At 37.2% G+C, this 19,678-nt stretch overlaps 1 protein-coding gene across 2 annotated transcripts in view; it reads left to right on the forward strand.

Moving 5' to 3' along the window:
* Nucleotides 1-19,678, forward strand: part of IARS1 (isoleucyl-tRNA synthetase 1) — an 87,367-nt gene that overhangs the window by 65,579 nt on the left and 2,110 nt on the right. For both annotated transcript variants that reach the window (XM_081934888.1, XM_081934889.1), the window contains exons 29-33: nucleotides 1,958-2,134; nucleotides 5,766-5,877; nucleotides 10,019-10,144; nucleotides 14,314-14,454; nucleotides 15,188-15,340. In XM_081934888.1, the coding sequence (XP_081791014.1) occupies nucleotides 1,958-2,134; nucleotides 5,766-5,877; nucleotides 10,019-10,144; nucleotides 14,314-14,454; nucleotides 15,188-15,340 (709 nt within the window). The remainder of the gene's footprint in view (nucleotides 1-1,957; nucleotides 2,135-5,765; nucleotides 5,878-10,018; nucleotides 10,145-14,313; nucleotides 14,455-15,187; nucleotides 15,341-19,678) is intronic.

Genomic DNA, 19,678 nt, shown 5'->3' on the forward strand with positions numbered 1-19,678 from the left:
ACTGGCTGACCAACCGCACTCAATGTGTGGTCCTCAATGGAACTGCATCTACATGGAGGGAAGTATGCAGTGGAGTACCCCAAGGCTCTGTTTTAGGCCCAGTACTCTTCAACATCTTCATCAATGATTTGGATGAAGGGATAGATGGGGAACTCATCAAATTTGCAGGCGACACCAAGCTGGCAGGAATAGCCAACACTCCAGAAGATAGGCTTAAGATATAGAAGAATCTTGACAGACTTGAATATTGGGCGCTATCTAACAAAATAAAATTCAATGGTGAAAAAAGTAAGGTTCTACATTTAAGCAAGAAAAACAAAATGCACAGGTACAGTATATGTGGTACCTTCCTCAATAGTAGTAACTGTGAGAGGGATCTTAGAGTCCTAGTGGACAACCATTTAAATATGAGCCAGCAATGTGCAGCAGCTACCAAAAAAGCCAACACAGTTCTAGGCTGCATCAACAGAGGGATAGAATCAAGATCGTGTGAAGTGTTAATACTACTTTATAATGCCTTGGAAGACCAACTTGGAATATTGCATCCAGTTTTGGTTACCACAATGTAAAAAAGATATTGAGACTCTAGAAAGAGTGCAGAGAAGAGCCAACAAAGATGATTAGGGACTGGAGACTAAAACATATGAAGAACGGTTGCAGGAACTGGGTATGTCTAGTTTAATGAAAAGAAGGACTAACTGAGACATAATAGCAGTGTTCCAATATCTCAGAGGTTGCCACAAAGAAGAAGGAGTCAAGCTATTCTCCAAAGTACCTGAGGGCAGGACAAGAAGCAATGGGTGGAAACTAATCAAGAAGAGAAGTAACCTAGAACTAAGGAAAAAGTTTCCTGACAGAACAATTAATCAGTGGAACAATTTGCCTCCAGAAGTTGTGAATTCTCAAACACTGGAAGCTTTTATGAAGAGATTGGACAGCTATTTGTTTGAAGTGGTATAGGGTTTTCCTGTCTGAACAGGGGATGGAATGGAAGACCTCCAAGGCCCCTTCCAACTCTGTTATTCTGTCCTACCCTATCCCTATCCCTATCGTGTTAAAAATCAGAAAGGTTGATTTAAAGAATATTACCTAAAATAATTTGGGCCAGATAGCCTGCTGTGCTGATTAATATTGCTTATGATCCAGCCAGCCACCATGAAATTAATTGGGAAGTAAAAAGAACATTAAGCAAGAAAATATTTCCTTAAACTTCACAAGCCTGCAGTTTGATTAGCTTAGTGATAATGACCATGCATTTTGGTTATTGCCTTGTAAAAACATATATAACTGTTGTTAAACCAGCTGTAATCCTGAAAGAAATCAAATCATTGCTCCCGTTATAACAACAGAAAGCTGTGGAAGGAGAGAAGTCAATACTCTAAATATCAAAATAATGTGTTTAAGAGAAATATCTTTGTGCTTGATGGGGTTGGAGCGCATCATGGGGAACAGATGGCAATGAAAGGAGAGAATAGAACAGAGGCGAAACATTGAACACGACATAGGTAATTGTGCATGAAGGTGACTTATCTCATTGTTTTAAGATGACAGCTCTATAAATAAGAGTAACCTCTACACACAAAGTAAGCATAGCACTCCCAAATAACTTTCATTAATTTTGTTAGTACTTGAATCTGAACTTTGTGTACTAACCATAAATTCATGAAATGCTCTTTCCCATGAAGCCAATGATACACGGCAAAACATTTATTTTCATTTTACCTAGCAAAGGATGAGTGAGTGATATGCAAGGGGGATTAGAAAGAAAATGCGTGACAATGTAGGCATTTAGATACTTTTCTTTGTAAATAATTCCAATAGGCCGTTTTGTTGTGGGTTTTTTTTTTGGTACTTTTAATACATTAATTTCTTCTGTTAATACTGACAGAGAATTTATTACCAAAATTGGCCATAAGGTAATATTTGATACTGACTAATGTTGCTAATTTTATTTCAGCGCAATCTGGTTCCTACAGATGAGATTACAGTATATTATCAGGCATCTCCAGAAGGTGATTATCTTGATACTGTTATTAAGGAACATACAGATTTTATTTTTGCCACAATAAAAGCTGCTTTGAAGCCATATCCAGTGTCTCCCTTGGAGAAAGTGCTTATTCAAGAAAAAACTCAGGTAAATACAAATACAGCCTTTACAGTATATTGACTTTCACTGTGATCTAAATGTTGCACTACTCATATTTAGTGTTTGTTAGACTAGACTATCCATATAGTGTAGCAAGTTTTAAATTCAAAAGATCAATGAATCTGAATTATTTCAAAATTAAGTTGCACAGCTACAGCTGTAGAAACTTGCTTTAAAAGAATATGAGACCTATACAATAACTAATATTGCAATATAAAGATTGCATGTTTAATCAAATATATTCCCATGTGAATTTTAACCCTGATATGTTGGTTTTATTCTATATGAATTCAGATTTTTTTGAATGTCTTCATTTTAGTATATTTGGTGGTGTTATGTTGTATGTGCATTAGATTTGCAAAGCATACTTGCAGTAATGTGGGAGGTGGTGGCTCAGTGGCTGAGGCGCTGAGCTTGTCGATCAGAAAGGTCGGTAGTTCAGTGGTTTGAATCCCTAGTGCCACGTAATGGAGTGAGTTCCCGTTACTTGTCCCAGCTGCCAATCTAGCAATTCGAAAGCACATAAAAATGCAAGTAGAAAAATAGGGACCACTTTGGTGGGAAGGTAACAATGTTCCGTGCGCCTTTGGCGTTTAGTCATGACGGCCAAATGACCACGGAGATGTCTTTGGACTGAGCTGGCTCTTCGGCTTTGAAACAGAGATGAGCATCGCCCCCTAGATTCAGGAATGACTAGCACATATGTGCGAGGGGAACCTTTACCTTTTACATGCAATAATTCTCATGACAAATTTAGATTTATATCAATCTAAAGAATTGTTTGAAGATATATTACACAATCATCAAAAGATAAATAATTCAATAATTGTTTCTTCTCCCTTCCCAAAACTGGTTTTAAATAGTTTGCACATTTTTGAATGAGTCTATCAGGCAATTGGCTGACTTTTAAAATAGGATTTGACATTTATTAAGTTGTTGTTGATAGGCTTTTATGTCCAGTTCCAGAATAATTTGAAGTGATATATAGTGTTATGGAAAGTGAATATGTACCGTATTTTTCGGAGTATAAGATGCTCCAAAGTATAAGATGCACCTAGCTTTTGGGGTGGAAAACAAGGGAAAAATCTCTGCCTCCCAGCAATTTACCTCCTTGCAACAAACAGCAAATAGTACAGACAATATACACTGTTTATAGTGTTATATTTCAGACTATACTTGTACGGATGCTGTTAAAATTGATGTGCTTTATGGAAGTATATTTATTCTCTGCTATTTAAAAGAATAGCACTTTTAAAAACAATAGCACGGGATCTCTTCAGATCAAGCATTTATTTTAAAAAGATTCTTTGTTTTGTTAAGTTGTCTAGAATAATAATAAATCAGTCTTTAAAAAAGAAGTCTAATAATTTGAACATTCTATAGACATTTATAGTGTTGACTTACTCCTTGCAGCAAACAGCCTGATTAGCACAAGAAAAAAAATCTGACTCTGCCTCCCAGCAATTTGCCTGGAGCAAGTTTCCCAGCAAGTTTCCCTTTCAATTTATCCCGATCATCAGCTGTTTCAGGCTGCAGGGATTGCTATAGTCTATTGAAGCCTCCGCAAGCCCCTGTTTGCTGCAAAGAGGTAAATTGCTGGGATGCAGAGGCCAAAGGGTTGGGGCCGGTGGGTGGGTGGGGCTACATTCAGTGTATAAGACGCAGCCACATTTTAACTCTCTTTTAGGGGGGAAAGGGTGTGTTTTATATTCTGAAAAATACGGTAGTTAAAATGAGAAATTGAAAGTTGTTGACGTACCTTTTCATGGCTATGACTAGGATTATAGAGTTACTATGTATATAGTTCAAGATCAAACAGCAGGCAAATTAAAAAAATGTGCAACATACAAATAACCTAGACACTAATTTACATTTAAATGGGAACCAGACTGCTTCTAATGATAGATATTTTACAGCTGTCTATGTAACATTTACATTCATTTTATAGGGAATATTAATTACTGTTTGGTATAGTAATACATTCTACATATATCAATTTAGTAGTTTAGATACGTATAGTTGACCTAAATGAGATAAACAAGTTCTTCAGTCGAAAGTTAATTTTAATAACTTGATTATTATTATAAAATTTATTTGCTGTCCATCTTTCAGTTTGAAACAACTCAGTGCTTTGATAAACTTTTACTTTATTATCATTTGTGTCATCCTCTCTTCCCCTCCACCCCCTCCCCGGGCTAGTTTTGTTACTGGGAAATTGTAAGACAAGTATTTGCTGACTGGTAACCTTCCACTTAGTCATTAACATTCATTTTTGTTAACATTAACATTAGTTTTTGCCAGTGGCCATAAGAACAATTAGCAGTTAATTTGGCATATTGTTTGTCAGCTTTCAGGTGGTTGGTGGTTGAAATTGCCCGTTGGGGATTATAATGGCATAGATAAAGGGATAGAAAGAACTTGCCTTAGTTATGCCTTAGTTAACTGAACCATAATTTAGTCTTGTCTGCATTCACACAACACATTGAATAACCACATCAAGTAGACTTGACAGCAACCTGAATGACAAACTAGGCAACTACATTTTAGCCTGTACACTGATTCATAATTTGTATTTGTAATTTCAAGTCTTACAGTGACCAACTTAGAACTGAGGAGAAATTTCCTGACAGGTAGAACAATTAATCAGTGGAACAGCTTGCCTCCAGAAGTTGTGAATGCCCCAACACTGGAAGTCTTTAAGAAGATGTAGGATAGCTATTTGTCTGAAACCGTATAAGGTTTCCTGCCTAAGCAGGGGGTTGGACTAGAAGATCTCTAAGGTCCCTTCCAACTCTGCTATTGTATTGTATTAATTCATAAAAGTCTGACAGAGGCTAGTGAAATATCTAGGGCTATACCAGAAAATTAAATATCTAAGGTCATACCAGGGAAAAAAGGAAGCCCAACATTTCCATAAGATAATAGTTCAGTATTGACGAACCTTTTCGACACCAAGTGCAGGTGCATGGGAGCACCGGAAAACAGAAGAGCTGCTTCCTGGCCATGCAGGCACGCGCTGGGAAGCTGAGCTTCCGGTGTCTGGTGTGTATGCACACAGGAAGCCCAGCTGGCCGGCAATTGTATGTGTGCTGGGGAGCTGCTTTTCCAGGTTCCGGCACTCCCACGCATGCAAAAACCAGCTGGTCGGTGCACATATTACACCAGAAGAGCAACGGGCGATAGCTGGCATGCCCAGAGGACTGGCTTTGCATGCCACTTCCGGCACGGGTGCCATAGGTTCGCCATCACTGTAATAGTGGATACCCAAACAACCTTGCCTAGTCCTGAGCAAAGTGCCTTTGTTGTTAAATCTGTCCTCTATCTACATTTATAGGCATTACCTCTCTCCATTTTTTTCCACTGAAAGTGCACTTGATATTTGTAGTATATTTCTAGTTCCAATACTAGTTTAGAAGGTACAAATTATGTGTTTTTAATATGCCAGATACTAGTTCTAGTGAAGTACTCTGTCCTGTTATTTTTATAAGATGCCAATATCCATCTATTGCCCCTGTGGTTCCTGGCAGTATTTCTAAATTATAACAGCTTGGAGAGAAAAAATGTGCCTAGGTCTTGTCTTAGAAGAATAATTTTTAAAATGTAACTGCTGTTTGTTTAGCTGAAGGGATCAGAACTGGAAATTACAATAGCCAAAGCAGCTGTTCATCACTGTACTGAGCCAGCATGTGCTTATGTCACTCTGAACATCTGCATTAATGGTAAAGAAGAAGGTACGTCTGTATTAATCTACTTTTTAATTCGTCATTCTCTTCTTTTAACCGCTGCTGCAAAACATGACGGAGTGTAGCTAGAACTATTTGTACTACTTGTAAAATTGCTAACTAAAAATGGATGAAGCTAGTAAACGTGATGGTGAAAAACATAGCATATGGTCTTTGTTAGCACCATTTTGATTTTGGAGAATCTTGAAAAACTAACCAGGATCAAACTTAGGATTTGCCTGGGAGATCATTAAGAAATCCAAGCTCTACATTACACTGGGAACTTAAAAAAATTAAACTTCTTGGAAGAGGGCAATGACAAACTATCTCTATGCTATTAGGAAAAAAACCTATGTGGTTATATTCAAGAAGTAACCTGAGAATCTGTTGGAGAAATATGCAGTGTAACAGATGGCTATCAAACTTGATCGCGTCACGTGACATTTTTTGCCTTTGCGGAGCCAGGGTGGGCGTGGCTGTGCCTGACGCATCTGGTCCGCGGGCCACCAGTTTAATACCCCTGGTGTAACAGATGGCTATGAAAATTGCATCATTCTCAATTCCATATTTTTAGGAATTATCCATGCAGTATTTCACCTACTATGGTTTACTTTACAACTGACACTGACCTGGCATTGTTCTAACCATTTCTTTCATTACTTGAAATGAGGTTTACAGATCTTTGGAGCCTAATCTACTCTTGAAATGTTTGAATCATTGAATGAACTTAAATTATTTGAATCATTGTGGCTGTTCCTCAAAAAGTATGGCAAATGGAGAACGAGCCAGATGTCACGACAACACAATGTGCGGTCTCGGTAGTCCGAGACCGCCATTGATTCTTTAACCAGCTGCACGGTTCATATGGACCTAAACCGTCCTGGAGAGACGGTGACAGGGAGACAAATCCTTGCTGGTCTCAGGGACACCGCAAAGTCCCTGATCGACCTAAGGGAAGTTCTCCAAGCCGGCGGTAAACAGACAGCCCCCAGGCTGACAAAGTCGGAGACGGCTCCGGAAAGAAAGCAGTGAAAGTGAGATTTTTTTTTCTTTGAGAATGATTCCCCAAAGAATTTTTTTTAAAAAAAGATAAATTAGTCCTTTAAGCAAAAGAATAAAGTGGCAAAATTTATCTTTATTGGACTGCCTTAGAAAGTTTTTTTTCTTCCTCTTCTATGTAACAGCGTTTTGTGGATTGAAGTGATTGGAATGTTTCCCGTTTCTCCTCTTAAGTGAATTAATTGATTTTTTCTCCTAATCTGTGCTACCTTTATTTTTTGGCTGATCGAAAACTTTTTTTTAATAATCCTTCCTCTTATTGTTTTTTAAATTTTATTAAAGACACTTAGAGATTTTTGTTTTCCTTAAGCCTGATATGAATAAGAGAAAGTTGAATCTGCCATTCGGAAGCCAGAACTTGGTTTTTTTTCTCTTTTTGAAACAAAGCATCCTTTGCTCTATTTTCCCTGAGTTTGTTGACATTGTTAACTAAAGGGTTTGTATCTTGTCTGTAGAGGCTGATAACGGCTGAAGGACACGGACTGTTTTCTTGCAGGTGTCTTTGTGGAATATTTTGGACAAGGGAAGGGAAAGAAAAGGAAAGATAGAACCCTCATTTTTTTTTTGAAAAAATTAAAAGGATCTTATGTTTAAGCAAATTTAAAACAAAAATATTTTTATACAGAAAAGAGATATTGAAGGCGAGAGTGGCAGTCTTCTGGGAAATATGCATTCATATACAGATGAAGAAACCCTAAGTTACCAGGATTTTTTGGATGGAATTCTAACGATATTGGAAGGATTTGAGAGGTTTGATAAGAAGTTAGATAGATTATTGTCTGGCTCAATAAAAGATGAAGGGACTGGAGCCTCAAAAATTAAAGAAGGGAGTGAAGATAAAGAAGATAAAAACAAGATAACAGATGAACCTAATAATGGAGCACCTATGAGTGAAAGTGGAAAGGAGGAAACATGGAAAAGTGAATCTGATTATTATTATATACTTGATGATCTGGAGCTCTACCCCCCCTGTCAAGATATGGATTTGATGATGGAATTAAGAAGAGAAACAGCTTTAGAAAGACATCGGATAATCAAAGACATGTTAATTTTAATACCAGTTCAAGGGCAACAAGACTATATGAGAGATCTTTCAAGCAAAAAAGTGCGGAGAGAAGTTTTAAAAAACTTTATAAAGAAGTTTATAAGAGAATTGACACAACTGGCTAAAGAGATAAGACAGTTTTGTTACTGGAAAGACACAGGCTGATGATGAAGGTTGATAACTCAAAACTTAGTTAACCTTTGGTGATTAATAAGTAGGATTTCTTAAGACACTTTTAGAATGTTTTCTTTAAAATGTTTTTTTGTTAATTAATAATCCATTATGATAATAATAATAATGAAGTAATAATTCCAATTAGTAAAAATAATTTGGATATAAACTGTAAATGGTGACCTGGGGAAAAGGTTTATCAATTTCACTAATATATTTTTGTTTAGATTTTATTATAAAGAGGTAATTTTTCTTGGGTACGTATAAACTTTACTAACAAACTTTTGTTTAGACTTTATTATAAAGCTGTAATTTTTCTTGGGTCGGAGGGGAGGAGATGTGATATAAATGAAAAAAAAAATTCTGTTTTTTTTTCTTTAGATAACTATAATAACAATAAGAAAATGTTAATGGATAATGTTTAATGATTTTTATATGTCTTGGCATTGGTAAAAGCAATTAGATATAAGCCTTAGATAGTGAGTTTGAAAAAAAAAGGGAATATGCTATAAAAGGGTAATTATTGGAGGTTTATAGGAATAGCTAATGAATGCCAGTAGGTGGTTGTGTCTTCAAGTGCAAATGATTTTAGATAAAGCATATTTAAATGATTATAGCTAAATGAGAATGATGGTACATTGATGGTAAACTACATAAAGATCTTTGATTTTAAAATGTAAATTAAAAATATGAAGGATGTATAGTAACGCACGAAATTTATTTGTAACCAATCGACATGCTTTCTACAAGATGTAATTAAGAACTTTTTGTGTGTTTTTGTTTAATTAAAACAATAAAAAATTTTCAAAAAAAAAGTATGGAAAATAAATTGGAACAATTAGAAATTAGAAAAGCTCAGAGAGAACCAGGGACTCCATAGGTAACTTCCAGCTTCTGTTAGTCACTCCCACTGAAGGGCTGTCTAACCAGTCTTTTTTCCTTCAATAATAAATCTGATATTCTGTATCCTGTACTCTGAAATGATGTAAAATAGATCTTGATGATCTTCTTCTTCTTCTTCTTCTTCTTCTTCTTCTTCTTCTTCTTCTTCTTCTTCTTCTTCTTCTTCTTCTTCTTCTTCTTCTTCTTCTTCTTCTTCTTCTTCTTCTTCTTCTTCTTCTTCTTCTTCAACAAGGAACAAGGACGAATAATTGTTCATTTTTTCCACCTAAGTTTTATTTTCTAACCCCCTCACCAAACTTATTCTAGTTTGCCTGAAACATTTTAAAAATGTGATGCCCTAAACACTGCCCCATATTATATAATTCATAGTTAGAAGTATGGTTAAATGGAATGGAATTTAGGGACTATACTTTTGTTGACACACCCTATTTACTACTATTCCAAGATCATTTTCATGAATGCTATTGTCAGGTGAAGGTACTCCTGAATTTTTGTACTCCTGTGCCTTTGATTTCTTTTCCCTAAATGAAAAATTTAGCATTTAGCTATTTCTCTAATATATATATATATATGTTGAATTTTATATTACCTTTTTATATTAACTGTGCTACCCAATTTTATGCCATCTGCAAATTTGATTACTATTACTCCAATACATTTGTTGAAGAGTGCAGGATAAAGACCAAACATTGTAAAGCCCTCCTCAATAACTCCTGCAATCCAGCGAGGAGTCATTAAAGAGCATTCTTTGGCTACAAGTTCCAAGCAGCCAACTAATTCTCATGGCTTCCTGCCCCACATTAACTTGCTTATTAACCAGAATATGATGAAGTATTTTATCAAATGCTATGATGAAATCAAAGGACCCCAAAATAACTAAGCAGTTACATTGCTGCGTACACACCTAGTGTTAATTGATGAAGAAAACAAAATTAGATTATTAGCATTACTGATATATATTTCTCTCTCTAGATGGTATGGTGTTGCTGGAAAATCCGAAGGGAGACAATAAATTAGACTTCACTAAACTTGTTGATACTATTGCGTGCATTTTTGGTCTTGAAAAAGCAAAAGTAGCAATTTATAGTGGAAAACAAGGTAAGTAGAGTTTCAGAATGATAGATACCCTACCCTAAGTGTGACATTTTTTTTAAAAAAAATTGCAAATAGGTCTATTTCACAACTTGCTTTTTACCACATCTGACAAAAAAAAAATTGTACTCTCTTGAAATAGATTTATATGCTTTAAAAAACCAATTATGCTACCTGTTTTCATGATAAATTTGGTACATGTTAGATAGAATGCCTTTTAGAGTACCATCTATTTGTTGCTTCTATCCAGAAAGAAGATGACTTTGAATTTAAGGCAGTTCCTCCCCACAGAGGAAGATTAAACAGAAAAGCCTATTTTGCCTCGGTTTCTATACGCTGTGTCAATCTAAGAGAACTCTTTTTTTTCTCTTAAGAGTCAATTCATTTTAAAAGCACATTATTTTGCAGTCAATACAGAAAATAAATTATGAGAGTATTTCAAATTTTGATTACATTGGAATGTTTATTTATTGCTATAATTTCACTGGTGACAAATAACATTTTGTGTTGAGCCACTTCATTGATTTAATGTTGGCACTATTTTTTTTTCTTCAAATCAATTGTTTTTCCCAGCAACTGTATCATCACATAGAAAATCAGATTGCCTCTGATGATAGACAAAGCATAAAATGAAAATAGTGCTTAGTTATCTTGTATAAACATGGCAAAGGCTAAGTCTTTTTGGGCTGCCAGCATTTGTGGATTATCTGATATATATATTTTTTAAAGCAATATATCTTGCTCACAATCGTTGCTTAACGCAAAGAAAAGTAGGGAACAGGAAACATGACAGTTCATTGACTCTTAAACATTTATGACTTGTGTCAGCTTACCACAATGGTGTAAACAAATTAAAACAAGACTGGACATGCCCAATGGAGAAAGGGGAAACCACAACTCATTTTATCAACTTGATATTACTATCCTTGGTTTGCAGGAAAAAAAATATATATAAAGATAGTCCTTGTTGTGACTGTAACAGAGCCTTCCCATTACAGTAGCAAGTCATGATGGTCATTAAGCAAGTTATCCATGTGATAACCTCACTTAATGACCTCCTGGTCTGCTCTACCCAATGCAATCTAAAAAGGGGTTCCACCCACTCTATCTGAAAGACTGGGAGAACAGACAGGTCTTTAAGGCTTTCCAGAATACCATCAAGATGGGATCTGTTCAAATTTTGGGGACGGAGGGGTCCTCATTTCAGAGGTTAGATAGCACCATAGAGAATATGTGCTTCCTGTGTATCAAAATGGGATATTGTTTGATGGAGAGGGCCTGTAGCATTTCCACTTTTTTGACTCTCACTGGACAGTCCCTCAGATAACCAGGCCCCAGGCTGTGTACATTTTGTAGGTGATCACACCATCTTGAATCACACTTGGAAGCATATTGGAAGCAGCGCAGGTCATGAAGTTAAGGAATCCTGTAGGCAAGCTAAAGCAGGCTCACCACGGCTGGTGCTGCATCATTCTGGATTGGGTTTTGCTTCTAAGTAGTCTTCAGTTGCAGAGCCTCTTGATGCGGGTTAAGAAGGAGAGTGCAAAAGTTGGCTTGAAACTCAACATTAAGAAAACTAAGATCATGGCAGCCGGCCTTCTCTATTCCTGGCAAATAGACAGGAAAGAAATGGAGGCAGTGACAGATTTTATTTTCCTGGTCTCCAAGATCACCGCAGATGGGGACTGCAGCCAAGAAATTAAAAGACGCTTGCTCCTGGGGAGGAAAGCTATGGCAAATCTAGACAGCATACTAAAAAGCAGAGACATCACCCTGCCGACAAAAGTGCGTTTAGTCAAGGCTATGGTTTTCCCAATTGCAATGTATGTCTGTGAAAGTTGGACCATAAGAAAGGCTCAGCGCCAAAGAATTGAGGCCTTTGAGCTATGGTGCTGGAGAAGACTCCTGCGAGTCCCTTGGATTGCAAGTCGATCAAACTGGTCAGCCCCAGAGGAGATCAACCCTGACTGCTCTTTAGAAGGCCAGATCCTTCTGAAGATGAAACTCAAATACTTTGGCCACCTAATGAGAAAGAAGGACTCACTGGAGAAGAGCCTAATGCTGGGAAAGATTGAGGGCAAAAGAAGAAAGGGATGACAGAGAATGAGGTGGCTGGATGAAGTCACTGAAACAGTAGGCGTGAGCTTAAATGGACTCCAGACGATGGTAGAGGATAGGAAGGCCTGGAGGAACTTGTCCATGGGATTGCGATGGGTTGGACATGACTTTGCAACTAACAACAAGAAGTCTTCAGTTGCAGTGGTTGAGCCTTGAGGTGAAAAAGGCATGATTGACTATATAGGGAATATTGAAGATTAGATGAAAATCATCCAGATCTGTTGATCTGCAACAGCTGCTTGAGAAGAAGGTGCACCTTTTCTTGTTTCTCTGGAAACATTTTGCTACTTACTACTGAAGATACTGTAATATAGATTCAATAGATGATTCTTCCTGAAAAAACTGAACAAGCCAGGCAGGGCCAGGATCTAATAAAGAAGCGACTGGGTTAGCAATCCTGATGATGACTGCTGGGCAGCTACCAACCAACATAATAAGAGTGAGAAAATGTACTGTACTATGCAGCTGTAATTGCCACGATATAAGCCCTAATATGGGCTTTTGCTCATGTTCAGCTAGACGACTAGAGCATCATCATCCAATGATGCTCTAGGAGTTTCTTCTGGCCTTTCATCCAGAGTTGATCTCTGGGATCAACACACGAGATGTCATAGAAGAGCAATCCAGTCTAAGGTCTCTGTCCCACCTGCCCATACTAGCAGTGGCTAAAGACTCAGCAAAATCACTTTTCCGGGTCTTAGAAAGCTCTCCCAAGTTCCCTGCTGGGTCCATCAGGGAACTTGGGAGATCAGTCCTGCCTGGGCTGGACTGATCTAGTTTCCCCCAGCAGCTGACCAGATGCCTAGATGAATGAAAGGAATAGGCTTTTTCCACTAATACTGAAAGACATCATGGCTATGATCCTAGAGCAGCATTAACTTACCATAACTGGAGATCATTGATACTGTTACCATCTGCAGCATCATGTACAATAAGCAGCACCAGACGTAGTTTGAGACAAACAAATACTTTCTAATCCAGCCTGTTGTCAGAGGTATCAATCTAAAATTGTGTTTCTCAACCTTGGCAATTTTAAAATACATGGAGTTTAACAGTCTGTTTATACGTCATTATATTTTCTGTAGCAATTATCCATTGCCAGTTTGCTGGGCATGTTGCAACTTCACCAGAGGCCCTTTGGCCAGGCCATTTCAGGGTGGCTCAGGATGGCCTTCATGGCTGTCATAGTGGTATAAGACATGCCATACTTCGCCCAATTCTAGCAATCCCTTATTTTGTTCTGTTACCACCTTTCACAGTGTGGATCTGGGATTGCACAGTCATTGGGACAGTGCTCCACTCCTATAACATAAGACAGTACCAATCAATACAAACATCTCATGCAAAACATATTCATCCCCATCCTATGTTAACAATGCCAAACATAACAAAACATAACTGAAAGTTAGTTACCATGGAAATGAGATCTTTGAGGAAGGCTGCTGGAGTGATTAAAAGAGATAAAATCAGAAATGAGACCATAAGAGAAAGAATTGGCATTGAATCAATCCTAAATTACGCACAAAAACAGCATATAAACTGATTTGCTCACCTGGAGAGGATGTCATGGTATTCCATGTCATGGTATTCGATCCTAGGTAGAGGCAGATGTAGGGTCTCCTGCTTGGGCAGGGTGTTGGACTAGATGACCTGCAAGGTCCCTTCCAACTCCAAGTAACAGATTAACAATTTGTATTAACAGATTAACACTACAACAATATCAATGGTTGAGGCTGCCAGGTGAGCAAGAACCAGAACTTTGTATCTCCCTTGACACGCAAAGTGGTAAAACAGGAAGAAGAAAATGGACTCCAACTCACAGAATTTCCCAGCTAGTAGTTTCCATGTCTTAAGGTTGCCAAAGCTGAGAAACACTGATCTGGAAATATTCAGGCCAGTTCAATACTATGCGATACTAATCTTCACTATTCATGTTTCTAGCTTGTAGGTAAGTCTTAAAGAAATAGAACATCCTACAAAGGAACGTTCAGCTCGTGTGTAGTGGAGTGACATTGCTCAAAGGTTTGTTTCTAATAACATTTTCTTTTCTTTTTCAGAAGTAAAAAAACAAACAGATTTGCTGAGTCTTAGTGGAAAGAAGCTTCATGTAACTGCAGGGCCATTGCCAATTATAAACAATCTTGATGACTTTTTATGTCAGTATATCAATTTACAACTAGTGAATGCAAAACCACAAGGTATGTCACATACAATGTTAATTGTCTGATGGTAGATTACTTCATTAACATTTGAAATTTTGGACCTTTCCTGAAGTCCAGCTTGACTTAATCCTATCTTGAAGATAGTTTTCTTGCTTCAGTGGTAGAGGATACACAAGTCTGAGCATCACAGTACACAACCTACACCAATTAATTGTGTTAAAGAAACATTTTCCCCTTAATCTTTTAATAGAACGAATGCAAAAGTTGTTTATAAGACAGATGATTTTGTAAAAAAAAAACTTTAGTCAATCTCTAAAATAATTGCAGTCTGGTCTTTCAATAAGTATTTAACAAACAATTAACTAAAACCTGACTGGGTCTGGAGAGGGTTCTTCCTCTCTTGGAACTGTGCCCATCTGGGTTTCTAGTTTGGCATCAGTCGAGACCCCAAGGAGAGGTGAAGTTTGTGGCTGCTGTTATCCTTGAGATAAGTGCAGATAAGTGGTATAAAATTGGATTCTAGGAAACAGTTGGGAGTGCTGCTGGTAGACTGTCCTCTCTTCTAAGGACAGAGACAGGTGGAATCGAAAAGGGAAGGAGGAATAGTACACATCTTGTTGAGTCCAGCTGGGCTCTATCCAACAGATGTAGGTATGGGATTGCTTCGTAAAGAAAGAAGAAGATAAATCATCCTCATAGGGCATGAGGTAAATTATGTTGTGGAATTGTAAGTTTTTTGCTAAAAATTAAGACAGTTCATTTTCTCCAGAGTGTCTAAATGGAATGGTGGGAACCCTTCTAACGGAAAACCCTGTTGGTCAAAATGGATTAACATATCAAGGGCTTCTGCATGAAACAGGAAAAATGTTCGGACTCAGAAGCAGGAGGCTAAAATTGTTTTTGGATGAAGCGCTGACAAAAGGCAAGTACATAGATTGAGGAAAAAAACCTACGTTGTTAGTGAATTAAATTATATCCTGCTTATCTTCTAAGATGAGATTGTAAATTAAGGTCAGCCTACATTTTCTCTTTAAAATGTATAAGTTGCAACAACTTTTTTCCTATTTCCTACTTAGAGGGGATTGTATGATGTGATATAGAGTCCTTTAATGCCATTCTACTTAACTGGATCCAATCTAGACTGAGGATTCCATTTTTTTAAATTACACCTGAATGGCACCCTCCCTAGATGAATTTAATTAATTGCTGCTTGTTACAGATAATATAGCTTTTGACTTAGTGTTTGACTTACTGTTATCCTGAAATTCTTAGATTTATGTCTTTTAACATAATAATATAAAATAAGGAGTCTTTAAACTATAAAGGTAAATGATATATAATATTACTCTTTATACTATTCATATTGTTCTGTGGAGTCCTTAGTGCTCTCAGAGCATGTTGGCTTGCAGATTTTTCATTGCTTGACTAGCTAATATCATCTGTGCTGGTGAATGTGGGAGTTTGCTTTTTGTTTATATATAGTAGCTTGCCCTGCCAGTGTTACAAGGATGTGGCTTTTGTTCTTGGTAGTTCCTTGATTTTGATTTTGACTCCTTGATCTCTGCTTGCGTGGTTGTTTGTCTGATGTGAATCTCTGCTTATTTGGTGACTGCTGGAAAAGATGTGTTCTGGTCTTTTTGTTTCCTTCTTAGCTTTTTTCTTGTCTCTTTTAAATGACATGCAAATATGGTTTATCTTTATGTGTCTATTGATGGCTGATTTACCTGAATGCCAAGCTTCCATGAATTCCAGGAACAATCTTCTGCCTGTTGGTCCTACAAAGCATGATGAAAACTCCTTAATCTCACAACATGTGGACAGGTGGGAAACTGAGCATCCTAGACTAAGCTAAATCCAAAAATGCAAGGAAATTCTTGGAAGCTTGGAAGTTTTACCATCAATGGGCTCATATTGCTTCATTAGTTCTGTTTCTGTTCTGTTAGCATTGTTCTGTATGGTAATATTGCCAAAATATTAGTAATTAAATTGCAGTATTGTCCAGAGAAAAGAAAGATCTTAAACATAGAACTAGCCTTAGAAGTAGAACAAAAATTGCTTCTGTTGCAGATTATTTTTACTGCCTTTTATTTTATTATCTTATTATTAAAACATAACTGAAAAAGAAGATATTATAGACTCATGTAAGGTTTCATACAATTCCAGTTCTGTAAAGAGATTATTATCAAACAAATCCGTTGCCTAAAGTCTGAAGCAGCATATTGCTTGCTTCGTAAGGCTGAAAAAGATACTGGTTTTGTTTTATATTTCTTTAATAATTGTAATTTAGTAGTAATTTTATAATTTATTTAAGATTAAACGTGTTGCTAATAGGGAATGATGACATCTTAAATTTTTAATATATGCTGCATTAAATTCTAAAAAGCTTTGTTTTGGTGTTGCCCTAATTTCTAGGGTTCCTGGGGACATAGAATTATTGATTTAGCATATGTGATCTGGTTCAAAACCGAGCATTAAATTGAAAGAGGTTGAGAAGGCTAACAGGGATAGATAAAACTCGTGACAAATTTTAGTTGAATATCTTTTTAAAAGACACAACACCCCATGTAATATTCTAATGCACCCTATGTAATATTCTAATATTACATGTTTTAAACCACAACACCCAATGTAATATTCTAATAAATGAGGAAAACATTTGCAGTTTTGTGGATTGAATATCATTTATAAAGTGAATGAATGGCAGATCAGTGATTTGCAGAAATGGTCTCTACTAGGAACTACCGTGAATATAGGTTCAGTCTGCTTTCCACTATTTTAGCTATCAAGCAAAAAGTAGGAGATCACCTCCAGTCTCCCTTGGATGGATATAAAACTTTATGAGTACTTTCTTACTCTGATTGCTCTCTACATCACACAGAACTTAAAGGGCAGATTGTTCAAGTATGAATAATTAACACAGAATTTTAGGGAGCTTGATGTGTTTGAAGAGATGGAGCAAGTACTGGGAAAGATCATTTCAGCACTATAATTGCTATTTATGTCTTTCTCCAAAGCCCAGTCCAAAGGGAGCCTGAGCCCGCCCATAACCTACTTAAAATTGTTCTAATTTTAGATACTCTTGCATAGACACATTAAGCATATTTGTCATATTGACATTTTTGTGAATGGTTTAGACAGGAGATCTATAATAACTCTTATCATCCCGGATAATAAAAACAGTATTTTCCCTGAAAAAGTAGCATGATAGAGGAGACATCATAAACAGTATTTAGGAAATTGTTAATAATGATTGAGTTCCACTGATGTTCTCCTCCCTTTCCTTCCCCTGTCCTTCCCCCTCCCTCTGCCCTGTCTCCCTTGTTGAGTTTCCAAGAGTTATAAAACAATATTCTTGGCACATCTATTCTGGATTGATAGACATTTGCATTGCAAATAAGAGATAAAATGGGAAAGATACAGCATTACGGTATATCGTGTGTGGGAGGGGAGAGGATCTTAAATATTTAACAGCTCAAGACTTGAATGCTCATATCAATCATGTGATAAACTTGTAAGCATATGTTATTTCAGATTATGATTTAGAAAGCCAATTTCAAATCATGAAGTTTGATTTGACAAAATACAATGTTGACATGTTTGATGTTGGGCTGACCTTGAAGCTGCAGTTAGTTCAAAATTCAGCAATCCAACACTGCCAAGAGGAAGCAGGTTCAACAATATAACAACCTATGCTGAGGTCATGGCATTGCTCACCAGTCAACTTCCAGAACCAATTTACCTTTATTTTTACCTTTGCCTTTTCAATATCTGAGCAATTGTTTCCTGCTGTGTCGGTTTTGATAGAAAACTGGCTTTATGCATGGAAAGAATTGGGAGTCTTAGGAAAAATTGATGGTGGTTCCTGGCTTTTTTTTAAATATTGTAGGATGAAACTAACTCTTCTTCGTAGCAGATAGATTTCTGTGTCATTGCTATGATAATAAAAGAAGCAGGATGATGTAATTTATCTGTTGTAGATGCTGTGTCTACTCAATATGACAGAACTCATTAAAGCACAACGAAATAAATGTCAAAACGTCCAGCTTTGCTTTATGAAGCAATTGCACATGTCCTGCAATGCAAATTATTTGTGACCCTGAGTGCTCTGGAGCTCCTCCCTCCGACTTCCCTGCATTCTAACTACAATTTTTGGATATACTTATATAAAAGCTAGTCTTACTTAACTACTGCAGTGCTATTACAGTTCCTCTGTTTCAACTAATTTTTGAGTAAACATTTTAATATCTGCATGATATAAACTCCAAATTAACTAAATATAATTGGCACAGCACATTTAGTATAGCTTTTTTTTAAAAAAAAGGTTTAATTTTAGATGTCAAGATCTGATCCCTTTCTCAATAAACTATGTTTTTTCATTAAAAGAGAATCCAAGATAAAATTAATCTTGTAATCCTAAAACAGCAGTTCTATTAAACACAGTAAGATGGGATAAACATACATATATCAAGTACTTCTCCATTCCCCCATCCCAAATCTGTTGATAATCTGCTGGGAATAGTGAGTATATGAATTTATACCTGAAATAATGAAGGTCTAAGAAGCCTTTTGAAGATCTTTGTTAGCTAGGATTGGTTATAAAACAGCAGATTTTTCCGTCTGTGATCATGCTGCAGTACTTGCTCTCCTCCAACTTTTAGTAATTCTCAGAGGTTAAGATGAAACTTTCACTATTAGAATTAAGAGGAAAGTTCATTGTCTGAAATATGATTAAACAAATTTAGCTGCAATGCAGAGCCACAAGGTATTTGTAAAAGCTGTAGGAGCTGTTTGCTGCAAACCTTCTTTAATACCTTAGCTCAGCGATGGCGAACCTTTTGTGCCATAAGTGGGGGGAGCGCAGGGGACTTGTTTGCAGGCGTGCCGCACCCATAATGCAATGTGTGACACCCCCCAGTGCGCATGCGTGCACTACAGGCGCGACCCCCCCATTTTTGCATGCTTTTTTCGCCCTCCCCAGGCTTCAGAGGCTTTATAGGAGCATGGGGAGGGCAAAAACAACCTCCCCCGCTCCCCCCAGAAACCCTCCGGAGGCTTCAGGGACCTTCAGGAGGCTTCCCTGAAGCCTCCGAAGCAGTCAAAATGACCCTCCGAGCAAACAGGAAGTCACTTCCGGTTTGCTCGGAGGGTCGTTTTAAGCGCTCCGAAGGCTTCAGGGACCTTCAGGAGGCTTCCCTGAAGCCTCCGGAGCAGTCAAAACGACCCTCCGAGCAAACAGGAAGTCTATTCCTGAACTTCCGGT

This window comes from Natrix helvetica (genome assembly GCF_964273705.1).
Source record: "Natrix helvetica genome assembly, chromosome: 1".
Taxonomy (NCBI): Eukaryota; Metazoa; Chordata; class Lepidosauria; order Squamata; family Natricidae; genus Natrix; species Natrix helvetica.